Below are 27,946 nucleotides of genomic sequence, written 5' to 3'. Positions count from 1 at the left end.
TTTTAAAAATTAGTGCACATGTTTGTCCAATTTTGAAAAAAATATTTTTGAAAAGCTGAGAAAATTCTCTATATTTTGCTTTTTAGAACTTTGTTGATACGACCCTTAGTTGCTGAGATATTGCCATGCAAAGGTTTAAAAACAGGAAAATTGATGTTTTCTAAGTTTCACCCAAACAACCCACCATTTTCTAATGTCAATATCTCAGCAACTAATGGTCCGATTTTCAATGTTAAAATATGAAAAATTCGTGAAATTTTCCGATCTCTTCGAAAAAAATACTTTCAAAATTTTTAAACCAAGACTAACATTTCAAAAGGGCCAAAAACTCAATATTACGCCCTTTTAAAATGTTAGTCTTGATTAAAAAAATTTTAAAGTAAGGGTCGTTTCAACAAAAATCTAAAAAGCAAAATATAGAAAAAAGACCGATTTCGTAAAGAATTGCTCAGTAATTGACAAACTAAAATTTTGAAAGAAGAAATAAAAAATATGTCAGCTTTATTAATTTATTCATCAAACCAAACAAACTTACCGTTTCAGAACCCTTCAATAAAGGCGCGCAATAAATCACCACTATTTTCCAGGAAAACCATCAGCACAAAAACCAGCAAACGATCGCAAAAGTGACCGATATTCAACTCACACACACATCGCGAACTTCACATGGGAACGGGCAGACCATATCAGTGAAATCGGAGACACAACAGTAGGCGAATTTCGAAGCGATTAAGTTAAACAAAAAAACGAGCTGGTTGATTTGATTTTTGATGCTTTTTTTATTACTTTGTATTCTTCAGTTTATATTTCAGTTTTCTCAGCGGTAATTCAACGCCTGCTGCTGCTGCTGCTTTTTGCTTCACAGTTTTGATAAGACACAGAAAAAATAATAATATTTAATAATCGTACATTTTAAAGGTTAATAAGTGTAGTTGGTTGATTTTTTCTTCTCTTCCGTTTAAATAAGAAAACAAATATAATATAATATGTATAATATAATAAGGTTTGTGTGGGTGTGTGTTTGTTGTTTTTTTTTTGTTTCTCTTCTTCCCTACTTCAACGTGTTTAAATGTACACAAAACGAAACAAAAAAAAATGATAATAGTTGGGAGTAGGTAAACAATAAATCAGGATTGCAAAATAGATGGCCCCTTCGATGGTTTGCTTGGTTGCGTTTGTTTTTGTCTTGATTTTTTAATTACTTTATATTTTGCGCTAATTTATAATATATAGTTACGGAGTATAGAGTAAATGATACGTTTTTTTCCACTTCTTTCATTTATGCGTTTGTTTACAGGTTGGTGAATCTATGAGTGAGTGTTTTGTGTTTAATTGTTTAATTGTTTGCTCAAAAAATAAGTTTTTAAATATCAGGTGTGTGTATTTTTATGCTGTTTTTTTCGCTACGGTGAATGATCGCTTTTGTCATAAATAATTAAATAGGATACACGATAAGAAAATAAATGTAATATTTAGTTATTTTAAACTCACATAAAAATGTACGTCTTTTTTCTTTCATCTCGTTCAGACTGTTTCGCGACGATTTCGCATATTTTGGGGAAAGGGGCAAAAAATAGGAAATTTCATTCAAATCGAGTCGCGCAAAAGAAGTAAGATTTTCTTTCCGTGCTTTTAAGAGCAAAGGTTGCTTTGTTGGAAGACTTGATTTCGTTGATTCGTTCTTTCTCCTTTTGTTGTTTGGGTTGGTTAAGGGGAAGTGCGCTTGCTTGCGTTGATTAAAAAGTTGTGTTTTATTTTTTATTTTTTGCTAAAATTATGTTTTTTTCTGCGTTCTGTAAAGTGATAAGGAAGGGGTAATTAAGGTAACTAGGCAAGTACGCGAAGCGGGGGGTGGGAGTTTTGCGACGTTGTCTTAACGTTTACGTATAATTTAAATAAGTTAAGCGAATATTCATTTATTTTAAAACACAGAACAAAAAAATGCAATAAATAAGTAGAAAAAAGGGGGTGAGAGATCTTTAATCTTGCTTATTGCCGTGAAACGGCTGCACAGCGCAGGGGGGAATCGGAGATTAACACACAAGACGCAGTAGGCTATGACTATCTGAGGGGGCACCAAGGACTTGTAGGGGTGATTAATTAGGGCGCGCAGAGCCTACTTGGTTTTTTCAGTTATTTTCTTTTAGCACTTTGGGAAAAATATACACAAAAGCGGGTTTTTTATGCTTGACATTCAGGAAGACTGACGTTTATTCAAGTTTATTTCTAACATACAAAAATCACAAAATATGGTTATAAATTAAAAGACAGAAGAACGGGGGGCGTGGCTTGCGCCGCACTTTCGGCGACTCGATTTGAAATTTTCAAGGGGAAATTTTTTAACCTTAAGAGGGGGGGGGAAGCACTGTAAATCTCTACCTTAGTAGCAATCATAATATATAGTAATATGTTTTTTCTCAGCCTAACCCTAATGGAAGATTTAATGAGTGTTTTGCATTTCGTTCTCTTTTTACACACAATTACACAAATATATATCCGTTTTACTCGATTTTTCTCTCTCTCTTACAATCTAACCTCACAAGGAAAATTAAAGCAAATATCCTGGCGAGCGCCACGAATTTCCGAATTTCCGCACAGCGCAAACTTGGGAAAGCGCGCGCGCACGCGCGTGCACAGCTTACTTTGATTGTCTTTTACAAAAGTCGTCGCCGCCGTCATCTCATCGGCGCGCGCACGCAGTAACACAGATGGCAGTAGTAGGCTTAGCTAAAAACTATAATCACAATTAGAAAGAAGAAAAAAAAAAGTTTTTCGTTTTTAAATTGAAAACTTTTTCCGCGCGCGCTCGCGCGCTATTTTCCGTTTGCGTTTTAGAGTGCGGAAATTCGTGGATGCGACTCGCCGTTTAAATCGTTTAAAACTTGTTTTATATTTTTGTTTTGTTTGTTTCTCTATACACAGTTCTGTTTTTGTTTTCATTTTCGCAATAATCATTAAATGTATAAAAGTTGGAAGTATCGTTGGAAGAATCATATCACCTTACAAAGCTAGAGGATTTTGTTTCACCCTTTTTTAAGCAATTTCAAATGTACAAAAACTCATCAAAGTAGGCTCCTTCCTCTCGCGCTCCCGCGCGCGATGCGCTTGAAAATGAAGTTGACTCGAATGCTAAAACCTGTACATGACTCGTAGTAGGCGCGGGGGAGATGAGCGGGGGGGTGCGCGACCAGAGCCTACTTGGATTGAGCTCTCAGATAAGGCACTTTCTGGTGTTGACCAAATCGTTTTCGCAATTTTAATATAAACAAGGTAATTTTTGCTTTCTGCACGTGTGTTTGCGCGTGCGTGTGTGTAATTAAGCGATTTATGACTTTTTATGCTTTTCAAATATTATAAATTACTACAAAGTATACAAAGAATATAACCTTCAGTTTCGTTTCTTTTTTTGCTTCAGCTCGTTTGAGTTTTTTTTCTGTCGGTGTTTTTCCAAGAAACAAAAAATAGTAGCAAGAGTGGAAAAAATAAATAAAATAAATTAAAAATAATAAAGTATAGTTGTTGCTTGATATCATACTAATAATTAAGGAAGATAAACACAAAGGAGAATATTGGTTGGTTGGTTTTATGCGTGTGTGTGTGTGTTTGTGGGTTTGTGTATTTGTGTACGTCTGCGTATGAAATCAAAATTCGTCATCGTCCCTCTCTCTCTCACATCACTGGAAGCTCGCTAACATTTCATATTTCGCTATCCTCTCTCTCTCTTCTTCTCTCTTTCTTGCTTCATCAAAGTTTAGTTTTGATTGTTTGTTGTTTTGCTTTAAATAAACGTTAATTTTAATATAAAAATAAATAATTAAATAAATGTTGGTTACTTTTTCTCCTCCTAGTTTGTGTTTTTTCTTTCTTTTCTGTCCGTGTTTCGTTTTGTATGTATTTTTGTGTTTGTTTTGCTTGCTTTAGGGGAGGGCGGGGTGCGTGTTTTTTTCTGCTTGCTTCATAGATACAAAAAATAATAATAAGAATAAATACAGTGTGTGTGTGTGCTAATTTTACGACTTACGCGCATTCGCTTCTACAAGGGAGGGGGTGCAACTTTTTCTATTTTTCTTTCGGTTTTTTTTCTCTCTCTTTCTTTAAAGGTAAATGTGTGTTTGTGTGTATAAATATGCGCTTTTAGACTTGCTTGCTTGCGTTTTTTCCCCACGCCCAGAAACACCGAAAACACTTCCACCCTAAATCATTAGATTGGTGAACGCGTCCACCGTTGAGCTGAGCCGGTTAAACACCGGAAGTCGGGCCTCACCCAGATCCTGCTGCTGCTGCTGCTTGAGCACCAGCGACGGCGACGACGGCGGAGGAGTGGCCATCGGCGACACCTGCTGGTGGTGCTGGTGGTCAATCGGACTGGCCGGAGGCGAAGCCGGAAAATTGAACGCACTCTGCTGCTGCTGCTGCTGCTGGTTCGACGACGACGTCGGTGGGAATGTGGGACTGCCCTGCTCGGGGAAGAAGCTGGCCATCGACGTGGTCGGCGACAGCGACAGCGATCCGATCGGCGACGAGCCGCGGTCCGAACCGGTCGACATGGACAGGGCCGGACTCAGCGGCAGCTGGTGTTGCTGTTGCTGCTGCTGCTGCTGACGTTGCTGAATTAGCGCGGCCGAGTGCTGAAGTTGAGCGACAGCAGCGGCGGCAGCTGCCGCCGCCTGGGACTGACTTTGGCCACTTGCGGCGGCTGCCGCAAGCTGGGCGTGGTACGCCGCCACCGAGCGGTTGTGGTTCCGGGCCTCCTCGGCGTTGTGCACAAAGTGGCAGCGAGGGCCGTACGGGCAGAAGCCGACGCTGTGGAACGTGCGGCACAGCTCGGTCTTGTACTTTGGATGACGCTGGAGGTTGCGCAGTTCCTGCATGCCATGCGCAAACTGGCACTTGTCGCCGTACTTGCACTCACCGGCCTCCTCGAACGGTCGGCACAGCTCGGTTTTGTATCTGGGATTGGGGAGAAGGGGAGAAATGCACGTTGAAGATATTTCAAGGATTTTACTTTTCTGAATTGGTATTTTTGTTTAGTCGGTTCAGGTCTCAACGTCTTAGTTTACAGTCGAACTAAACCTACTTCAAGCAAAATAATGTAAAAGGGCTGAAGCCGAAGTGTAAACAAAGAGTCTATCCTGCTCACGTCAGTTGTTGTTCTCATTAGGAACGAGCAGGATAGACTCTTTGTTTACACTTCGGCTTCGGCCCTATTACAATGTTTTGCTAGACTTCTAAATCTCTTTATCTACATTACCCTCTGAAGCCCATGGTAGAACCTGTGATTCTATAATTTTTGGGATGATGTCGAAAATAAGGGGGTATTTTGATTTTTCTTCAAATAACTATGATTTTGAACTACACTTCATCATCAACTCAAAAAAAGAGAGGGAAATTGCATATGGGCCGCTCCAACAACTTTAAGCTTGATAATAAAATGTTGATGTCAATTTTCCATTTTTTTTTAAATTAAGTGAAAAATGGATTTAACGATAAATTGGTTTGGTTTGGTTGAAAATAAGGGTGGTTCACGATTATTGAGCAGTTCTCTAGGATTTCGGTCATTCGATTTTTTTTGAATTTTTTAATCCGACTGAAACTTTTTTGGTGCCTTCGGTATGCCCAAAGAAGCCATTTTGCATCATTAGTTTGTCCATATTATTTTCCATACAAATTTGGCAGCTGTCCATACAAAAATGATGTATGATAATTCAAAAATCTGTATCTTTTGAAGGAATTTTTTGATCGATTTGGTGTCTTCGGCAAAGTTGTAGGTATGGATACGGACTACACTCGAAAAAAATAATACACGGTAAAAAAAATTTGGTGATTTTTTTATTTAACTTTTTAACACTAAAACTTGATTTGCAAAAAAACACTATTTTTATTTTTTTATTTTTGATATGTTTTAGAGGACATAAAATGCCAACTTTTCAGAAATTTCCAGGTTGTGCAAAAAATCATTGACCGAGTTATGAATTTTTTAATCAATACTGATTTTTTCAAAAAATCTAAATTTTGGTCGCAAAAATTTTACAACTTCATTTTTCGATGTAAAATTGAATTTGCAATCAAAAAGTACTTTAGTGAAATTTTGATAAAGTGCACCGTTTTCAAGTTATAGCCATTCTTATGTATCTTTTTCAAAATAGTCGCAGTTTTTCATTTTTTTTTAATTAGTGCACATGTTTGCCCACTTTTGAAAAAAATATTTTTGAAAAGCTGAGAATATTTTGCTTCATCGGACTTTGTTGATACGACCTTTAGTTGCTGAGATATTGCCATGCAAAGGTTTAAAAACAGGAAAATTGATGTTTTCTAAGTCTCACCCAAACAGCCCACCATTTTTCAATGTCGATATCTCAGCAACTAATGGTCCGATTTTCAATGTTAAAATGTGAAACATTTGTGAAATTTTCCGATCTTTTCGAAAACAATATTTTCAAAATTTTCAAATCAAGACTAACATTTCAAAAAGGCCAAACATTGAATATTACGCCCTTTTAAAATGTTAGTCTTGATTTGAAAATTTCGAAAATATTTTTTTGAAAAGATCGGAAAATTTCACAAATGTTTCATATTTTAACATTGAATATCGGACCATTAGTTGCTGAGATATCGACATTAAAAAATGGTGGGCTGTTTGGGTGAGACTTAGAAAACATCAATTTTCCTGTTTTTAAACCTTTGCATTGCAATATCTCAGCAACTAAAGGTCGTATCAACAAAGTCCGATGAAGCAAAATATAGAGAATTTTCTCAGCTTTTCAGAAATATTTTTATCAAAAGTGGACAAACATGTGCACTAATTTTAAAAAATGAAAAACTGCGACTATTTCGAAAAAAGTTACATAAAAATGGCTATAACTTGAAAACGGTGCACTTTATCAAAATTTCACTAAAGTACTTTTTGATTGCAAATTCAATTTTACATCGAAAAATGAAGTTGAAAAATTTTTGCGACCAAAATTTAGATTTTTTGAAAAAAATCAGTATTGATTAAAAAATTCATAACTCGGTCAATGATTTTTTGCACAACCTGGAAATTTCGGAAAAGTTGGCATTTTATGTCCTCTAAAACATATCAAAAAATAAAAAATTAAAAATAGTGTTTTTTGCAAATCAAGTTTTAGTGTTAAAAGTTAAATAAAAAATCACCAAATTTTTTTTACCGTGTATTATTTTTTTCGAGTGTAGTCCGTATCCATACCTACAACTTTGCCGAAGACACCAAATCGATCAAAAAATTCCTTCAAAAGATACAGATTTTTGAATTATCATACATCATTTTTGTATGGACAGCTGCCAAATTTGTATGGAAAATTATATGGACAAACTAATGATGCAAAATGGCTTCTTTGGGCATACCGAAGGCACCAAAAAAGTTTCAGTCGGATTAAAAAATACAAATATTAAAATTGAAGAAAAAAGACCGATTTCGTAGAGAATTGCTCTATTGTGATTTTGACAATTTAACTTTTCAGGAATATTTTGGGATTTGTTTTTTGTTTTCAAGAAAGTTGTTGGGCTTGCCAATCCAAGCAACTTTGTCGAAGACACCAATATTTTATCACGTGTTCAACGCCTTCTACGACCAAATATAGAAAAAAAGCATCTGAGCAAACATCCAAAAATGAGGCAATTTCGTAATAACCCTGAACCAGGGTACAAGGTCAAAATTTGCAAAATCTGGCAAAGAATCGATCAAAAATCTGGAAAAATCTGGCAGACGAAAATCTTTTTTTCAAATTTGGATATTTTGTTTGACTGCAGCTTTCAATGAAAAATCAAATTTTAAATTGAAATGTACTGTAAAGAAATGTTAATAATGTGCACCGTTTGCAATACTAGAAGGCCCAGTGAAAAAACTATGATTTAACTAAAAATTTATCAACTCCTCGTCAGAGTGTCCTGATGCCAACAAAGAGCTGTCACTGTCCCTGCGAAATATGTTGGCTTGACATCGCGATGTAAGTCTAAAAAACTGCTATAAGCCGCATGATGAACAACTTATATGAGAAAGAGAAAACAAATATCTGATGGAAACAAACCAACTTTTGTAGCACCCCGTGGTTTGAATGTTTTGATAAATTTTCGACTAGCAAACCTTATGGCCATTTAATGGATTTTAACCAAAAAAATGCATTTTTCAATATTTTAAATAGTGTCCATCTCCAAAAATATTTTTTTACGAAGAGTTCACAAAAAACCTCAACTGCTAATAAAAATAATTGCAACGGCTTGAGTAAAATTTAGAAATTGATTATTGTATGGTAAGTCTTTATTCCTAAACTGATTTTACCAAAAATATTACATTTCAAATAGTGCCATGTACATAGGCTTTGCGTGAAAATGGCACTTTTTGGAAAGTTAACGTCGAAATAATATAGTATTTTTTGTATTGTCCCAGACTATGCCCCTACGCATTTTTTTACAATTAAAATGATAATGGTGCCATTTTATAGCAAAAAAAAACAAAAAAAAAATCAAACCATCCACATTAACGACCCCCGGGTCTTTTGTGGTCTCTATTGCAAGTTTCTGCTCGAACCTAGGAGTCCGAAGGCTTGAATGGGGAGAGCATCCAAACCTCTTTCTACTCCAAGGAACCTTCCACCCCAGTGTTTGAACTGACGACCTTTGGATTGCGAGTCCAACCGCCGCCAGCGATTCCACCGGAGCAGTTTGGTTTGGTGTGTTGTTTGTACTTATGGCATGGAGACGACTCCTACACCTGAAATGACTTAACGGCCTAACAACCAAGGCCGGGACCGACATTTTACTTCCTCATCCGATGGAAGGTTGGAGCAGATGGGAATCGAACCCAGAATCATCCGCTTACAAAGCGGACAGCGTAACCATTCGGCCACGCACTGCCACACATTTTATAGCAGAAAATGTGAAAAAACAAGCAAAAAATTGAAAAAAGTGACTGTAAAAACATGCAAAAATAGATAGACGAAATGTAATGATAGGAGGTGGTAGAATAGGCTACATACTACCAAAAACAAACATAAACTTAATAAGTTACATGTAAATTAAAACAAGAAAAACATAAAACAAGAGAAGTAAAATTTTCGTAAAACAAAAGATGCTTAAAATGACCTCCTAAACACGGGAAAAATAAAAAATCTCGAAAATAAAATTTGGGCAGTAGAGGGTCAAAGTAAACTCGTTGGTAAGCAAAACAGCAAGTTTATTTTAAGCACCAAAATATTTCGTTAAAACTCAGATTTTTTGATTTTTGATTGCTCGTTAGGCCATTGCAAATTTTATTTCAAGTTTTTGCCCAGGGAGTTAAATAATAAATTTTACATTTCATTGAAAAAACATGTAAAATTGATTATAAACTGTTCAGAATACTGGTAACGGTTATTTACGTATTTTTAATTAGACAAAGATTTTTTAATGTTGAATTTGGGTAGACGAAAAAGTGTTTGAAAATTTTGATAGTAGTATTACTGTTATAATATTTCTAGGGGGTTAATGCATGCAATAATCATGTTCAATAAATAAAAAACGTTACTTAATCCACCCTTAGGTGGTTGGTGCCTTCCTCACATTTGAAGGGTAATGCTATCCAAAATAGACACAATAGGGTGTACCCCTAAATGTTTTATCAATTTGACTCATTGTTCATACCATCAGATTGGGTAGTAAGATCTTCATATTTCAGGGCACTTACGCATGATATATTTGGACGACGTTTTCATCAAAGTATCTGAGATCTGGCCTCCAAAAAGTGTACAGTAACAGTAGTAACACTTAAGTGCTTATAACTTATGATAGGGTTGTCAGATCTTCATTGTTTTGAACGCGTTAGATAGGTCTTTTGATTAACTATCCAATGACAGGTCGCATAATAGATCCGGACATCGTTTTCATCCAAATATCTGAGATCCGGCCTCCAAAAAATGCATAAATTACACTTAAGTGCCTATAACTTTTGATAGGGTTGTCAAATCTTCATTGTATTGATCGCGTTGGAAAGGTTTTTTGATTACCTATCCAACGACAGGTCGCATGATAGATCCGGACAACGTTTTTATTATGATATTCGAGATCCGGCTTCCAAAAAGTACATAAATAACACTTAAGTGCTAATAACTTTTAATAGGGTTGTCAGATCTTCAATGTTTTGGAAAGGTCTTTTAAATACCTTTCTAAAAATGTATAACATGCCGAGGTTTCTTACAAAAACCACCCTTTTTACAATCTTCCGGACTTTTGTTAAAATCGTTTTTTTAGCATAACTTTTGAAGTACTTAACCAAACTGCATAATTTTTAATAGCGACTTATGGGACCCCAATACGGATCGAATGACGCCAAAACGGACAAAATCGGTTCAGCCAATGTCGAGATAATCGAGTGACAATTTTTTGATCAACATCCCACCACACACACAGACATTTGCTCAGAATTTGATTCTGAGTCGATAGGTATACATGAAGGTGGGTCTAGGAGGTCTAATTGAGAAGTTCAATTTTTGAGTGATTTTATAGCCTTTCCTCAGTAAGGTGAGGAAGGCAAAAAACTGTTTCCAATTGTTATTTAATTTTAAGTCACAACTAAAGAAGTATGAAAAGTAAGCATTGTAAATAAATTTAAGCAACTTTTATTTTCATATTTCATCAGGAAAATATTAAGCAAGGTTATGGTTGTCCCCTCGTCATTTTTCCATAAGCCCAATTAGCGCTATGTTCTTAGTTCAGTAACCGAACAATTACTATAGTACGTTTGACTTGTGCTGAAAAATGCATTTCTGACACAAGTCGAACAAACATTTTTTACAATTCCGGAAAACACTCTTTTGATTGGATTTTTCAGTGAAATGTTTGTTTACCCACTTAAATATAACACTTTCCGCCATGATAAGTTTTAAACTTTCAAGACAATATCAAAAAGTAGATTTTTTTTAACTCTGTTGCTGTTATTTTTGGCAATAAAAGTAGGGCGTTCGTCATTTGATAATCAGAGACAATGTTAATAGTTTCACAACAGACTTATATTTTTTTTACGTAGTTCGATTGTTGAAAAATCGGTATGGTTTAAATCGGTAAACTATCTGTTAAAATAAACAAAATTTTACCGAATTTCTGTTGTACGATGAACTTTGATTTTTCGAAATTAGATTATGAAGAATTTTGGACAGATATTACCGAATTCGGTAATAAAATTTGATGTGTTGTATATTTCAAAATTTCTGGACCATTTTTTTTTTCATTTAACATAACTGGAAAAGGTTTAAAAAAGCCAACAACCAAAAATACATATTTCAGCCTTATTGTTCCATTTTTTTTTAAAGGCAATAACTAAACAAACATGATCCAAAATACTTAAAAAAAAAATATAATGAAAAAGTTTAAAATTCAAAAACATTTTTTGTTTCTCTCTTTGATTTTCGTAAAAAGTCTTTTGTCAAATTTGTCCAACGCAATCCGATACCCCAAAACAACCCAAAACTTCAACTCACCTCGACGTATTGACCTGCTGCGGCAGCGGCTCCGACTGCGTTCGCTCGAGCTTCCGGTGGCCACCACCGCCGCCACCACCCCCACTCGCTCCGTTGCTCCCACTCCCATTGCCGGACTGCGCCAGCACGGCCGCACTGGCCGCCGTCGACATCCGCAGCAGCTCAATCAGCGACTCCATCGTGGCCGCCGACGCGGAATTGGACGAGGAGTTCGACGTCGTCACCGGGTGGGACGTGGTCCGCGTGAGAGCATTGTGGATCAGAAGCTGACGAGCGGTGTGCTGCTGCTGCTGGGGGTGGGACGAGGAGTGGTGCTGCTGGTGGGACTGATGGTGTTGACTGTGGTGGTGCTGCTGCGACGGATGTTGCTGCTGCTGCTGGTGGGTAAAGGTTTGCTGCAGCAGAATCTGCTGGCTGTGGTGATGGCTGGTGCTACTGGAGCTGGTGCTGGATGCATTGCTGCTGTTGCTGCTGCTGCTGTTTGTGCTGTTCGAAATCATCTGCGCTGTGCTTCTGGAGTTTGTTTGATTCTGGAAGAAGTGAGGCAAGAAAAAGGACAACAGTTAGACAACAATGTATGGGTAATTCATGGAACAGAGGTGAGTGAATTGAATATGGAATTCCCCAGAACGAACAGACCGATTTGGAAGTCAATGGAATCGACCTCTTCGAGGATGGACAGACCAGGTCATACGATCCTCCCTGCCCCAACCTTCCCACCCCATCCAACCCTCGTTATCTTATCGTGCTACAACGGAATTATTCTTCCGACGATCATTAAAAGCTCAGCCAGCAAGACGACTCCTCACCAAACTAGCCGGGACGGGCGGAACCGTTATCAACGCAGTAGGCCTGTTATTGTTTTGACTCTCTCAGCTGATAACCTTATCAGCTCGCTCGCCCTCTTCCGAGAGTAACGTGTCACTCAATCACACACACAGAAACAAACGAATTCTTACCGGAATTTCCATCGCGAAGCATCCACGAATTTCTTCACCAAAAATTTAAATCACTAAAAAATAAACCTTCGAAAAGCCAGAAAAAACCACGACCGTTTCACGGAAAATTTTGACGAAAAGTGACAGTCACCGTTGGTTGTTGCGCGTCATGGGTTGCTTTTGTTTTGGGGCCGCTTCTTTGTGCAGGATCGTGTCGTGTTGTGTGGGAAAGAACGGAACTTTTTTTTGTTACGTGCACCAAAGCAAACTAAACTGAACCGAAACGTAAACAAATTGTAGCGGTGGAGGAGGAAGAGAACAAAAGAAACGGTGACGTCACGGAATTTGAGTTGGAGACAAGTGTGGAACGAGGGGAGAGTCGATGGAGATCAAAACTTTGTTTTAAATAATTTATTGAATTAATTTTACGTTTCAAATTAAATTTAAAAGCAATATTTATGAGCATTCGAAATTTAAAAAAATATCCAAAGATTTGATCAGTGAGAAAATAATCAAGCTTCGGGGATTTTTTTTTCAATAAAAACTTAAATATCTTTTTTTAGATTATTGTGTTTTTAAACCGCATTTAAAAACACCTAAAAGCAAAAAAAAAATGAAAATTTAGTTTAATGAGCGAATTAAAAAAAAACGAATTTTAGAAATGTTACAGTTTTTTTTTGTTTTCAAAACTAGCTAAGTAGCTTCTGTGGTCATAGAACTTTAAAATTCCGGTTGATGCAAACGAAATTTAACACTTTTATCTTTTTCATCTATCCGTGAACCACCCTAACATCTAGACTTTTTTTTATTAGGTCCTATAAACATATGAAACACAATAGCTTATAGGACCTTTTAAAAAAACTCTAGATTTTAAATATAATTTTTTGTACAGCAAGTATAATGTAGAGGTTTTATTATCTAATAACCATGTAATAATTATTTTTATGCAAAAACACGGCACCATTTAAAAGTCTTCAAACAGAAAAAAAAATAGAAAAAGAAATATTTTTGAGGATTTTTAAACGTTTTGAAGTGAAATAAGAAATGATCATTAATGTATTATAAAGCTTTTTATGGGCGCTTTCATCATATATTCAAAAACAAAGTTTATGTCAACTCCTCGCTCTAGCAAGTAAAATATTCCTTCAAAAAACTTCAAAATTGCAGTGCAAAAATAAGTGCAATGTACTGAAAACTATTATTATTCAAAAACTTTAAAATAGATAAGGTAGGTAAGGTACAATTTTTATTCAAAGTTTTTGTCCTTCGGCCCTGGTCGGTGGAAAAAATATTAAAAGTCAAACATAATTCTCAATAATAAATATTTATAAGAAAAATAATATTAAATGTTTTGTACGTCATAACTATAACAGATATACCTTTGCAAAAATACAAAATATCAATAAATTCATGAAACAACGTTGAATAGAATCCACGGCTTTTTCCGATACGTTGTCCCAAAATATGAAAATATATATTTGATATATTTGATTAAAAATGCAGAAATAAAATTTATTAAAATCAATTCCAGCCAATTGTACAAGGTTTTCAATGTAACTTTAATTTTTGAAATTATCAATTTAAAATAACATTTAGACATTTTAGGACAAAGACCGCTAACAGACAGATCATATGATTTAACAGTATGTTGATGTATTTGGAGAAATTTTTCTAACTATAACCATGTTTTAAGAATTTTGTGACAGTTGTTTGTTAACTTTTTTAAACTCAACTATCAATATGAAGTTTTGTCATTTTTTTTATCACGTTCAGAGCAAATAAGCTTTTCAAGCTAACAAGTTTTTATCCTCTTCTCCTTTTCATGTTCTAAAATAATATTTTAGGACACTTTAAAAAATGCATTTTTTTACACAATTACAAAAATTAAAAATTGTTTTTTAATTAAAAAGTAATCTTCTGCATATGATTATTAAATACATTTCAGAAATCGACGGTAACATTTCAAAAGGCATCATGTACATTTTGACACTTTCTGAGTTATTGCATATTCTGAAAGTACTCCTAATAAGCTACCTCTCCACCAAAAATGAGCAAAAGTTACTTCAGTAAAGTCTGTTTAATCATGATTTTAAATAAAGTAACATAAACAAAATCTCTGCCATCAGCAGTCCCTGTTTATATAGCCCTGTCAACCTGTCAAATAAAAGACTACATGAACCTCGTGACGAAAAAAAAAGCAACATGAACAAAGCGCCATGTACATTCGGCGAAGAAAAACGAATCATAACAAAGCGCCCCCTCAATGACAGCAGGGTGATATCGACGTTTGTGATTTCAAAAGAAGTTATGTTTGTTTTTTCTCAAATAAAATTACGGAACTAATGTTTTATTGAATTTGGATGATCAAGTATCAATAAAACCAACGTTTTCATCGTTTGTTATCATTAGAACATCTTATTTTGCTTTTATATTAAAATGGGAATTGAAAATGGATGCTCAACATTCAAATGCGTTTTTCTCAAAAAGGATGGTGTGTACATGATGCTTTTTGAAATGTTGGCATCGAAATACTCCAAACAATCAGATGTCGAACAAATTATCAAGAAGCTAAAAAATGCTTTAAATGTAGAAGCATTCACAGTTGAAAACTACCGTAAACTGGGGTCAATCGGGACACATGGGGCGAATTGGGTCAGCAGTTTTAACCATGTTGGAGCACAATATTTTGATTTTTCTGGTTGGTTTCGGATAGAACAGACTCAGGCCAACAAAATGTGTACATCCATTTCCAAATTTAAAAGCTTTAAGTGGTCTAAAAACTGCTGTCCCTATTCAGACTGTAGTCCCGATTCACCCCAGATTACGGTATTCAAATTTATTTTCACTGCAGTGATTTAATTTTTTATACTTTTGGGTATATTAAACATATTTTGAAGTGTGGGTAAAATTAATAAGTACAAAACTGCAAAATGTACTTTATCGCAAATAAAAAAACTTTTCGATTTTTGAGATTTGTTATAAACAAAAGGTTACATCTAAACTATGAATTGAAGTAATTGAAACATCAAAATTATTGTGTTCCCCCTTTCCACCTTGATCTGAACCATTTTAAAAAAATCTAAGGTCTTTTAAAAATCTTCCATTTTGTGTCAACAAAACTTGATAGAAGCAAAATTATTACAAAAGGCTTGAAAATCTACGTTTAATGTTCAAGATTGTGTATCATGTTTCTTCAAAATTGATGTTCGGCCGATGCAAATATTTTTCAAAGTTTTTGTCCCTCGGCTCTGGCTGGGGTCGAGGGGGGGGGGGGCAAAAAAATAAAAAAATACAAATATTGAAATAACAAGCCATAGTTTCTACATTTGCATGGAAAAAGTGTTTTAAAATGCATTTTACACTGGTTCTGTTGTTTTGCAATCATTAGTTTTCAAAAAAATTAAGATTTGACGAAAACAAAAATTTTAGCGAAATTTTTTTTTTGCGATTATAAACATCGACAATTTTCAAAAAATCAAAGGATTTTTAAATCAACCCAAACATGCTAAAAATGATTCTAAACGCAGGGGAGTGCATTCTCAGTTGATTTCAGCTAATTTCACTTCAATTTCCATTGAAATTCTGAAGATTTTTGAAAAAATGTTTTTTTTGCCCCCTGATTTTTCGGACCAACTTTGAAGGGGGGGGGGGTAATTATGTAATTATGTAAAAGAGAGATTTATCATATAATAATATATACAAGAGATTGAAAAAATAATAATAAAATTTTGATTTGAAATCAAGCGTGACAACAGAAATGTTTTGAAAAAATCTAATAATCTTAAATTGTAAAAAGATGATAAAAATTTGGTAATCAAAATCGGACAAAACGGCCTTATTTGAAAATAAGTCTTGAACATGAACTGAAAGTCTTAAATATAGGACTTAATATCAAGGAAAATCGAAATAAAATCTATGACCTCTGAGGTTTGGCAATGATATAATCCACGATGTCCTCATCTCAAAAGTGTGAAACAATTTCCAAAAAAGCCATACCGCATCAATCACACCGATTTTCCCCAATCAACCCACCATCTCGCACCATTATCGTGACCTTCACCGCTTACACAGTCCATTACTCCAAAACAAACAAAAAAACCGCTTAAAATCCAACAGATCATCCGATAACCGGCGGGGCGTGTAAAACCACTTTTCCAATGATCAAATTGCGCGCCCGCGTCTTATCTAGGTCACCACCGCCGCGGTGATCGTAATCTCGCGTGGCCAAGCTCAGCCAGCCGTTGGCCCACATTTTTCCACCGGTGAACCCCGCCACAACAAATCGATCATAACTCATGCCGAAAAATCGCGTGAAGCTGCGCTGCGCGGCCACTCTCACTCTCCGGTCGGGTTGTTGTGCCACTTTCCGAGAGTGCGAGTGAGGTTATGTCATATTCCGGTCCGCCTAAAAAAAAACGTAAACACTCCCCTTGCCCGTCAACAACCTTGCTGAAGGCCGACGGTGGCCACAGCGCGCTGGGCCAGCTGCTGCTGCTGTGAAGTGTGGTGAAAGTGTCCTAGTTTCCGAGCTCTTCGAGCCCTCTCCGCGCCGGGCCAGAAATTGTATAATCGCACTCGGCGAGAGGCCGGGCCTTTTCGTATGGAGACCCTGCGGCGGGTGAGAGGTGGGTAACCGGTTCCGCGAAGACCTCGTTTTCCGGAGTTAAACGGTTGTTTGTGGTAGTTGTTTGGGGAGGTAGAGTAGCACGGGTCGTATAATTATACAAGTTGGTGGCGCTAGTGTTGTGCGGCGCGGTGAGGTGATGATGGACGTGAGATAATCGCGAACGCATCGCGTTTTTATCGCGCGCGGGAAAAACCTGAATCATTTGGGCGAAGGGGGAGGTGTATGGTGGACACTCCTCTCTTCCAAGGCCTTTGCGAGCGCACCACATTGGCGATCGGAGGTTATGTAAGACCCGGGGACAGGTGAGAGATGGTCGCGTCCTCCATAAAGAGGTCGTCAAAGTTGAAGGGGGGATGAGCCGGCTTAGTTTGGTCGTGTGCCACACTAGGTGTCACGTGGTCCGACAACTCCAAACCTGATTGCGCCGAACGGGTGAGATCATCTCTCTGGAGAGCTGTGTAGTGACGCCATCTCGGAGTTGTTGACGGGTTGGCACTTTGGCCTATATGGCGCGAGTTACGTAAAAAAGACGCTGAGAGGCGCTACTGTACTGCACGTGAGAGTTTGCCGGTGCAACAATAGCGCAGCGTTGAGAGAAACTTGCAATTGTTCGCATAACTCGTCCGCGCGAGAAGAATGCTCCCGATCGTTATCAGGAAATTGCGATGCTTTGCACTTCATTAACCTGCAAACATGCGGTCGGTATGTGGAAGGCACGTGGATCGTCGCTCACTCGATAAGCGGTCCCGGTTAACCTTTTGAACGTCGAAATGTCACCCCGGGATGACGCCATCTTGCCTTTTAATGCCAAATCGTGATCGTTTTCAAGCATTTCACTCTCAAAGTTGCGACGATCGCAAAAAGTTGTACGTTCCCCCATTCCAAAGTTTCCAAACCATCAAATCTAAAAAGACCCGGCTCGTACCAAGCCGCGCTCGTCATGTATGGCTAGCATTAATTACTAAGCCCGCCTTCCACTTCTGGAGCTCCGCCGGCAATGGGTAGAATTTCCTGATCACACTCTACAGCCGGGTCGCGCCAATCGATGAATGAAAAGCAAAAGTTAGTCGCGCTCTGAGTCAACACAATTGTGTAATTAAAATAAATAAATACGATTCACCCCTTCCACACACTCTCGTTATGGGTTGGGACATGCTGGGATACATTCGATACCAGCATGACAAGATTTGAGCGGGGAAAAACGAGGCGGTTAACCGAGACAATTGTGAGATTTGTTTTTGCTGGTGACTTGTGGAATAGATTTGTCGGTTGTGGGATGAATCTTCTTGTTTGAGAGTTTTCATTCAAATTTGATTTAATTCACAACAAAATATTGAAAAGTACAATTTTCACGGAAGTTCTAAGTGCAAACCACAATCCTCGCACTTTAAGCTGAAACCGACAATACTAATTAGAACGATCGTTATCACCATCGACGCACCCCTCGCTCGCGCGCAGTTTTGACAGCTGATCAACCCGCATGGAAAATTCCATCCCAGTCGAGCAAAAGTTCGATTGATTAGAACCGATTCGATCCAATGTCGGTTTCAACCGGTTTTGGAATCTAATGGCATTCTAAATGCGATTTACTCGTCAAATTTGGAAATGCGAATTGTTTCTAACCAAAAAAATATGATTTCTGCACGTGCCCCGCCAAAACATGTCCACGAGGTGCGTAACCCCCCCCTAATTATGACACAAACCGCATGGACGCTGCGTGGCCTATTAGCGAAGATTCCCGGTGCTTGAACATGACGACGGTTGGCCAACGGCAATTAGCCGTGTCACGCAACAGCGACGATTGAGACACCTCGTCTTCGTCGTCGTCTATTGTCCCGCAGCAGCAGCAGCTCTGAAATTATTCCTACTGGCCGTTTCGAGCAGACTTTATTGTTATTACCACTATTTAAGCTAATACTCGGTTCGCCAACTTGCCGCGGCATTGTATCCCTAGTTCGGCTCTGTTACACGAGCAGTTCCATATTGAAAGCGAAATTTTTTGGTCAAGCCGGATTGTTGTTTTGTTTTTGCTGCGTGGCCGCGCCGTACGCAGCGTTCGTAATTAAGCGGTTCCCACTCGTCAACCTGAGACTTAGATTGACACGCAGCACCCCCGTTGATGACCATCTGGTTGCGGAGGTCACGCGGCGCAAGGTGGTCTTGATAACAAGGTAAGTCGCGTACGCGCGTGGGCTCTTAAGCCAAAGGATTGGACCGCACACAATGCAAGCATGGCTTGCCGTAATCACGTTTTCTTCAAAGTTTCAGCGCGGCCTTTGTTCCAAATTCCACATGCCGAAACCGCGCATAATTGTTAGCACTCTTGGCAGTTTCAAGTGTGTTGCTGGCAGAAGCAGCTGAAAAGTTACGCCACCTCGCGGTTCGCGAGGGGCACTGGGGTGTACGGTGAGTTGCGCGGGGCGTATGTGACCTTGGAGAAAACGCGCTCCGGCGCGTACACTGTACGCCCCAAAAAGTGTGTCTGTTTTTGCCATATTCCTCGCGTCGTTTCTTCGCGTCAACCGCGTTGGGGCTGTCTTTTTTTTTGGGCAATAGTCCCTCGTCGTCGTCGTAGACGACGACTGGCGTGTAGTTGTGAGTGGTGCCGCGGAGTTAATTTCTTTGTTTCGCCCCTCTCGCGCCATTAAGGCAAACTACTCACACTGACGACGCCCCTCTTTGTGCTTCCTCGTCGTAGGTCGCGGCGCAGCTTGTTTATTTCTTAGTTGCAAAACCATCCGCGAGGGGCGTTAGCGTGTGCAACGAGACCAGGCTCTTTCTTCCGCGGCGCGGCTTGTTCCGGGTGTTGTAAATCACCGCAAACTATTTTCACGATGCCGGAGTCTGCCCTGAAGGACGTCGCTTCGACGACTAGGCGGACCCAACAAACTGACAGCATCGGCGCGCGTCCAATATGGCGACAGCGTGACTCGTGAGAGCAGCAAAGATCAATGCACTCGACTCGTACCTTCTCCGACGATCGTCAGCGGCTCGGTTTGTGTATGATAATTATTTACTCTTTGTGAGTGACTGACGCGCTTGTTGTGTGTCCGAACTGACCGTTCTATAAATAGACGCCTACACACAGCTGGGGCTTTCTTGTCCACCATGTGCGTGTGTGTCGTGTGATGGACAATACCGTTTTTACAACGCGACTCACAGCTTCGAATGCAATTAAGCTTCATTTAGCCTTAATTTCGTCATCTCTGGCCGCTCGGAAAGTCCGCCTTATCGCGAGACTCGGGCTGCTATAAATTTCCATTTGCCTACCCCCAAGAAGCGTTATCGCTGCGCTCGCACACACAACCATGCCCCCATGTCCATTGTTATTAGTCATATCATTAGTGGCTTGCCGGTTTCTAATCAGCGTTTCATTTGTGTTTCCACGTGATGAACCAGCCAGCGAGCGATTGTCACGTAAGCACCACTTTCCCTGGGGTGACAGCCACCGCCAACACCACTTGAGCACAAGCGCTCCGTATAATGATCATGTTTGAACAAACTGGAGCCCAGAACAATGAAACGCGGAAGTACACACAGACCGTGTGACGACTATGAGTAAGCGTGTGCATTTCCGATAAAATGCTGACCACACTGCGCTGATAAGAATGGCCTGAATGCGTGGTGGTTTTGCTCTTATCGTACGGTTACAAAGGTCACCCCCGTTGCATGCTGTCAGTTTGACGAAACTGAATTCGACCGGCGAGATGCTCGATTTCATCGACTGGGTATCGAAACGTCAAAGGTCATCGACTGCTTGGTTTGAACCGATTTCAACCAGAAATTCACTCACTTTTATCGACTGGGTGTGTAACGTCAAAAAGGCTCCTTCCCACATTGAAATATGTCGAGCGGGCGAGCGACTTTTCCCCGAACCGGTTCCAGCCTGAAATCAATTGGAAACTCGAAACGTCACGACGTTAACGAGACACATTCGCGAAATCGAAAGCAGCTTCGCTCATCATTAGCGAACTCGTCGTGACACCTTTGTCTTTCACTCGACGTGAATTCAATGGAAAACACTCTCACCCGCGCGATCGACCTTCCAGAACGCTGCGGCAGAACCGGGGCCCCGGAAATGCCAGTTTGTCTTGCGCGTCGTCTGCAAACTTTCACACAACATCCCACGCTAAGTCGAGTCGGGGTTTTGAAAACAAAAACACAGCGCAATTGCGCAAACACTCCACACTCCTCAGGCGGAAAATTACTTCACTTTCCGCGTCAAGGTTTGTGTTCGTGAGCGCATTTTTCCGAGTTGGCTGGAAAGAAAGGGCGGTTTGTACGCGGCCACGTAACCGGCGTGGTACCGGGGCGGATTAGAGTGTATGCAAATCTGTCGCGGCCAGGAACTGGGCAAGAAATGAAGCTCGTTTGTAGAAGAAAAATAAAGCAGCATTAAATTTAATTAAGTCGAAGGAAGGGGAATGCAGGCGGATGTGCGTGCAGAAATATTATATTGTTAGCAAGCAGGGGTGGGCGGTCATTGGCAGGGAGGTTCTACGGGGCCGCGCCTCAACGAGACAGAGAGTAATAATGTCGATAACTTATGGCAAGTTTGGTTGTACATGTGTGAAATGGCGCGAACGCGCGCACGCTACAATCACGATGACGACGTCGTCGTCGACGACGACGAAGGCAAAAGTATCAATAAACAAAATCAATTCAAAAGAGACTTAAGTGAATTAAGTTTCCACATCCCGGCACGGCCACGGGGCCCCGTTGTCACCGTACCACAGCTCTCCGAGCTGTCAGATATTGAACGACGCTCGAAGAAGTGGTACTCGCGTTATGTAAAGACTCGAACGAGACACAAACGCACACTCACTTGGAGTGGATGAGTAAGGATTTTCTGCGGTTGTGTGGACTTTCGCATCCGTGTTTTTTTTTAAACCGGTGACTGTCCGAAAAACGTTATGCAATCAGACGCCCAAGTGCGGCCGTTCAGGCCGCAGAACTTGACCACACCTTGCCGGCTGCACACATTATCGACTTGTCAAGACCGTCATTCTGCTAATAGTTGCGCTAGTGGCTTTTATCGCATCTTCCAAGAGTCGCTACGAAGGCTGGAAAAAAGTCAAAACGAACGAAAGGCGAAGCGGTTCAGCTCAAGGAAAAAGAAGTCCAACGCACAGAGAACCATCTATTACTTAACTCTCGAGAGGAGAGCCGGCCGCGTCGGCAAACGAGCTATGAAAGCCGTCCATTTATAATGCCACACATCGCAATCATTCATGTTCGTCTTGGCCATCTCCGCTTTGTTCGATCCTCTTCGGAACTTGTTGTCAGCGCGCAGCAGCAAAGTAGGTCAAAGCGGTGCCCTAAACTTGTGTCCCCTAAAATTAGGACGCAATCGATGACATGCCGTCCAAGGAAGCAGGTTTCACTTTCGACCGGCAAGGTTGCCCCGGGGGCGCTACTCCAAGCCGGTTTGTCAGATTACGCATGTTTCGTGCGTAAAATTTGGTGGGTCAAACTAGAAAGGTTGTTTGTTTTGAAATGGGGGTCGGCGAACGTGTTTTTGGAGACCTGGTGACCCAAAGCGGTTCGATTCGGTTCGAACCGGGTCTCGATTACGTGACTTTTTCCAGATTGGTTGAAATTTTCCACTGTGGGTTGAGACGTCAGAGCAAGTGAACCGGTTCGCTGTTCCCACATCGCAAAAAGGCGAGGTGACTGAACCTTTTAGAAAAATCGCGAAAATCGAATCGGTTATTCTCAACTAAATTGAAATTTTCGGTAATTCCCAGCAATAAAAACGAAAACAACCAACAATTTTCGGCAGGAAATTTCCCAACCCCTCCGTCGTCAATCGTCAATCATAGTGCACACAGAGTCAGGTGAAAATGCGGAGTTCGTCAGCGGCGGAAACCAATCTAGAATCACTTGAGCGTTGCCCAGCGAAGCTTGAAGCAAGAAGTACGAAGAAAAACACACCGAAATACGTGCTTTCTGACTGTGTATGAGTGAGCTCGGGGGCTGGTGTTGGTGTCTGATTTATGTTTTATGGACGGATAGCACGCGAAAAACACGCCAACAGGTTGGCGGAAGGGGGCAGCGAAAGAACAATTAATTTATGCAATTTCTACTTCCTTTCGGAACGCCGAGTGGAGAGGTTGAGGTGGAGTAATTAAACTCTTACTTTTTATTGAAGATCTAGCGCGGAATTCTTTCGCAAAACAACAAGCCGAGCAGTCAACCATTACCGCGCGGTAATTTTCTGCGATGGTCGACTTTTGCTGGAGCTATTCAAGACACTGGGTCGATGTGGCAGCAGTGTGGCCGCCGAAAATTGAGCCCAAAGAGAACATACCGAGATTTAATGGCACACGTTTATGGCCTCCACACAACACACACATCGGAGCCTCAGAGCCGGTGGAGACTGGGTCGGGCTTCGGAAATTGCATAATGGTCAGATTGGGAGCGCGCGAAATAGTGAAACTGAATAATAAAGCGCAAAAAAAAAGCACGCAGCAAACCCCAGCAGAGATGATGGCTTTATAATGAGTACTCTCGCGAGCTAAGAAATGGTTGGAAGAAGTGTAAGGCTGGAGAGCGTGAAAAATGGCGGCTTGAATCTAGGCCTATTATCTAATCGCGGAATCGAGGCAGTTCGATCGCGGCGAGGCCTTGGCGCAGTGAAAGTTGCGCAACGGCCTGCAGACTGCAAAACTGGCCGTTCTTGTTCCACTGGCCAAATTTGGCCAGGTCACCGCGACTCGTGTGCAGCGTAACATTTGACCCAGCTACTTGAAACCTGAGTTTCCTGCACTCTCGACAGACACCTGTTTTCGAAAGAAAGGAAAACTCTACCCTCCCTATTTCCATAAATCACCGCTTTGTCATTTGACACTGCCGGTCTTTCAGAACCCATGTTCCAGAGGAAGAACATGTGCGTTTCGGAATTTCGATGATCGTTATTGCCCCGGGTTGCTACTTGGGGTGAACGGGACACATCGTGGGAACGTTAACGCCCCTGTTTGTGTCAGCGAGTTTGTTCCCCCTCCGATAGATAACCAAAAATCCCGAGGGTTCAAGAGCCAAGCCCGTATCGACAAACGCCCGCATCGCGGGAGAAAGCCCGCGAACTATTTCAAGGTTTGCGCGCGCGCGCCCTAGGGGGTACGTAATCATGAAGGTCGTAGCGTTCGAAATGCGGGTCGTCTCGCCGGAAGTCGCGGGGTGGAAATTCCTTGACTTTCTGACCCCTTCGCGTCCATACAAAGTGTGGTGGTGGTGGGAAAATTACGCAATTTGTTTCGACGGCCGCGCGGTTTGTTCTGAGTCATCGCCGCGCCACGTTTTTTTGAAATTCACCTTGTTTTTACAGCCGGTCCGGCGAGGGGTGGCCGTTCCGGGAAGAGAAAAGCGCGGCAGCGGGTGCTAAAATGGCACAAAAAGCCACCACTGCTGCGCCGCTAACTAATGATAATGAATGTGTGTGACTGGCGGAATGTATTTTAATCGTATACACAGCGCGCCCCGAGCGAGCGCCCGTCAAACAACCCGCGCGAGTGGCGACTTGGCGATTAGAACGGTTCTAGTCGGTGACCGGGGTGTCAAAACTTCCGCAAACGGCTGTCTACCAGACAGACTTTAGTTCTGGTAAACAAACAAAGCAGTTTGATTTCGAATCGGATTTTTGCCAGATTTCAGTTGGAATTTCTCGACTGGGTGCCCAATCAAAACAAACGAACCGGTTCGGCGCTCCCACACCGCAATTTGGCTAGCGCCCGGTTCAAGGTCACTTTCTTCGAACTGACAGCATCGCCCAGCATCAATTATCGTGAAAACGGCACCAATTGCGGTCGGTAACAAATTACCGCACGGCGCATTTCACTTTCATTTTGCACACTGCTGGAAAACCGGGCGGACTCCGCCGTGGGTAATTTGACAGCTGGAGCAACATGCTACATAACCTCCCTTTCGGCGTGGACAGAGTTGGGTTGGCTGGACCCGAGCAATAATCATCTGTGCCGAGCCATTAAAGTAATAAATGAGTGTGAATTTAAATAAACGCTTGTGTGCGCGCCCGCGCCCGCTTGCGGAATACATGGTCTTAACTGGTTGGCGCCAAATGGTCGCCATGTCCCCGTCGTCGTCGACTCCCTGCCCGATCTGCCAAGCCCCAGTCAATGTGATTTGCAGCGTTTTCGAATAAAAAGCAATTAATAATAAAAAAGTACACCCAGCGTCGAAGCGTTGGACAGTTCCGGGTACATCTGGGTACGTCCGAGAGTGGTCCGCGAGGAGGTCGGGCGCGGGGACGTGATTTTGAACAAGACTCAATTTCTTCTCATTTAATTCAATTCTCGAACTGGGTCCGGGGCCGGGTTCTCGGCGCAACCCCAGACTCGGAGATTTTTCTTCATCACTTGTCTTCATCAAGCTCAATTGCAGCTAGTTGAGCGGAGTCTTTGGACGACGCGTAGCGTCGAGCTTGACGTCACGCTGAGAACTTCTAGCCGCCGCCGAGAGGTGACAACGTCCGTTTAATGCGTTCCGAAGCACTGATTGAGATCAAGAATTTTCCGAACCGCTCCATTCCTGGCGGTAGACGCAGAGACATAGTTGTCGTTACTTGTGGAGTGCGGTTTGCTTCGGCTCCGTATCAAATGACGCGTAATGCGAAACCTGCACGAACTGGTTTTGGCGTTGCTCTCTGCCCAGGCCGTCCGGAAGGGAGCTCCGTAATGGCCAACAGAAAGAGAAAACCTGTTATTAGTCAATATCTCGAAAACCGAGAAGCACTACTTGCGCTGCGGTGGCGGTAGCTCCTCGGCGTGTTATAATTAAGTCATACAACCAACACACAGCTCCTCCGGAGGAGGGATGCTGTCAGTTTGGGTGTGCGCACACAGGACTCGCGTCGAGATTGCGGAGATTCCTATCGGGTGTCGGCTGGCGACGCCGCTTCGATGAGGTAAGCGCCTCACGCCAAGTCCTGGTTCGAGACTCAGTGAAAGTTATTTATTTATATGAAAAAAACCGAAGCAAAACTGCCAGCAACTCTTTGGTTGGTTCGCGGTTGGCTGCAGAAGCCCACACTTGTCACCACTTCAACCATTGCAGAGCACAACCGCGCATTGTGCGAGTTTTTATTTGTGCTTTTCCTGGTTTTGGGTTCGTACAGAGGCGAAAAAAATGAATAACAAGAGAAATTATGCAAATTTTGCATGACAGCCATAACCGCAGCTGGTGGCGGAACGCGACCGCGGTTTGGCTGACATTTTCGGGGGAAGTGTACAGAAATGGAGCTTGCGCAAACTTTGCACCCATCGCTGGCGATGTTTGCACTTTTGAGTGATTGCATAAGATGTAAAGGTGCTTGGAAGCCATATACCAAGTCACACTAAATGATTGGAATTACGTACAGTTAGTTCACACTCACTGTTATCGAAGAATTCCTCGCAGTGCGTTCAGGTCAACTAGCTGTTACTTTGCGCTAAGCGTTCTAATTAAGTCTCGAAAATTAACACTGGTGTAATGAATTTCACACAGCATGCAATCTCTATCAGAGAACAGTTCCAGAGTTTTTTTTGAATAGGACCAATAAGCTATTGTCTTTCATATGTTTATAGGACCTAATCAAAAAAAACTCGAGAGTTGAAGTCAAAATTCTGTCAGATGGAATCATGTCAGCATTAGTCAAAATGTTCTGACTGGGTTCTCGCAAAAAGTGACAGCTACCCACATCGAACTTGAACCGGTTCTACCGAGAATCCGTTCAGAATTCAGGTAGAATTTCAACCAAAGAGCTAAATGCCGCACCAAGAACGAGAACCAGAACTTCCATTCCGATCAACAGGTTGCAATTCAAGTTCTGCCCATGCGCAGTTTCCCAAGTCCCAAGAACCCGTCCCCTGCGGGGACTTGAACGCGCCCAGCATCCCAACCCGAAATAACACTTACCTTCAGTGTAAAATCACCAAAGTCGTAGAACGCCCCGGTGTGCATTATCGCGGTAGACATTCTCCGGGATCTTCGTTCGTTCGTTCTGCCTGCAGGTTTCTGTTCTTCTTCGGGTACAATTTCTTCCGTTGACGCAGCTTCTAGTTTTGCTCGATCAGCCGTTTCACCGAAAAAACTACAAATTTCGAGCTTCTTCTTGGGCTCGTTTTGCTTCCCGGAACTTGCACTGGTTTTTCCGAACGAAAATTTTCACGTTCACATGCGCACTTTGACTCTTCTTCTTTTCGCAGAGGATTTCCTTTGCTTTCGCCTTGGTGTTATCAGAAAATGCACTATTTTTGCCTTGCTGCAAAGAATGATTTTCTCTCACTGCACTTGCACTTTTGGCTTATTTTCTTTCCGATTTTCCTTGGAACTTTTCCGACTTTTCAACAAACCACTCTTCTTCTTTTTCTGCAAAGAGAAAAAAGAAAAGAAATCAGAAAACTCACTCGATGTTGGCTAGTTTGTTTTTTTTCACAGCACAGATTGCTTCTTTCGACGGTTGTTCTGACAAGAACTTTTTGACGGGGTTTTGATCAAAAAAGTAGAACAAACTCTTACTTGCGAGACTTCTGGTTTGCTGAACCGTTTCGACGAATTGCTTAAAAAACGGCGACGAATGTACACAGGTAGCGAAATTCCGTTTCGATCGACGACCGCACGACTCTTTTTAAAACCGGGAAACGCGCGAATTCGGCTCGACTTCTGGCAGAATTCTGAACGCTTGCCGCGCGAATCGGTTACGATTGTTTCTGTTTGCGTTTGCTTTGGGGAGCCCCGACTGTTGGCCAAAATCCAGTCAGACTGGGACTTAGAACTTGGCTTGAACTTCAGTTGTTGTGTTTGCTAACAAAATTTCAACGTTTTTGACTATACTGATGATGATCTGATGCGGGAGTGCGAAATTGGCTACCTCTACTCTGTACGCCGCTCGTTTCAAAACTGAACTGACTTTGCCTGGA

The 27,946-nt window shown here is 41.1% G+C and overlaps 1 protein-coding gene across 2 annotated transcripts; it reads right to left on the bottom strand.

The window, feature by feature from the left end:
• Positions 1–759: 759 nt before the first annotated feature.
• LOC6052729 (protein TIS11) lies at positions 760–27,946 on the bottom strand. 2 transcript variants are annotated; one of them, XM_038252994.1, is made up of 4 exons: positions 27,546–27,946; positions 26,943–27,395; positions 11,469–11,998; positions 760–4,950 (listed from the first exon to the last, which is right to left on the bottom strand). In XM_038252994.1, the coding sequence occupies exons 2-4, from the start codon at positions 27,000–27,002 to the stop codon at positions 4,194–4,196; spliced, it is 1,347 nt and encodes a 448-aa protein (XP_038108922.1). In that variant the 5' UTR covers positions 27,003–27,395; positions 27,546–27,946; the 3' UTR covers positions 760–4,193. The 2 variants fall into 2 exon arrangements, with proteins under 2 accessions (XP_038108922.1, XP_038108923.1); XM_038252995.1 differs by lacking the exons at positions 26,943–27,395; positions 27,546–27,946 and adding an exon at positions 12,428–12,523.

This window comes from Culex quinquefasciatus, chromosome 2 (assembly GCF_015732765.1).
Source record: "Culex quinquefasciatus strain JHB chromosome 2, VPISU_Cqui_1.0_pri_paternal, whole genome shotgun sequence".
Lineage (NCBI taxonomy): Eukaryota > Metazoa > Arthropoda > Insecta > Diptera > Culicidae > Culex > Culex quinquefasciatus.
Note: the sequence above shows the minus strand (reverse complement) of the source record. Positions and strands in the feature narration are given on the sequence as shown.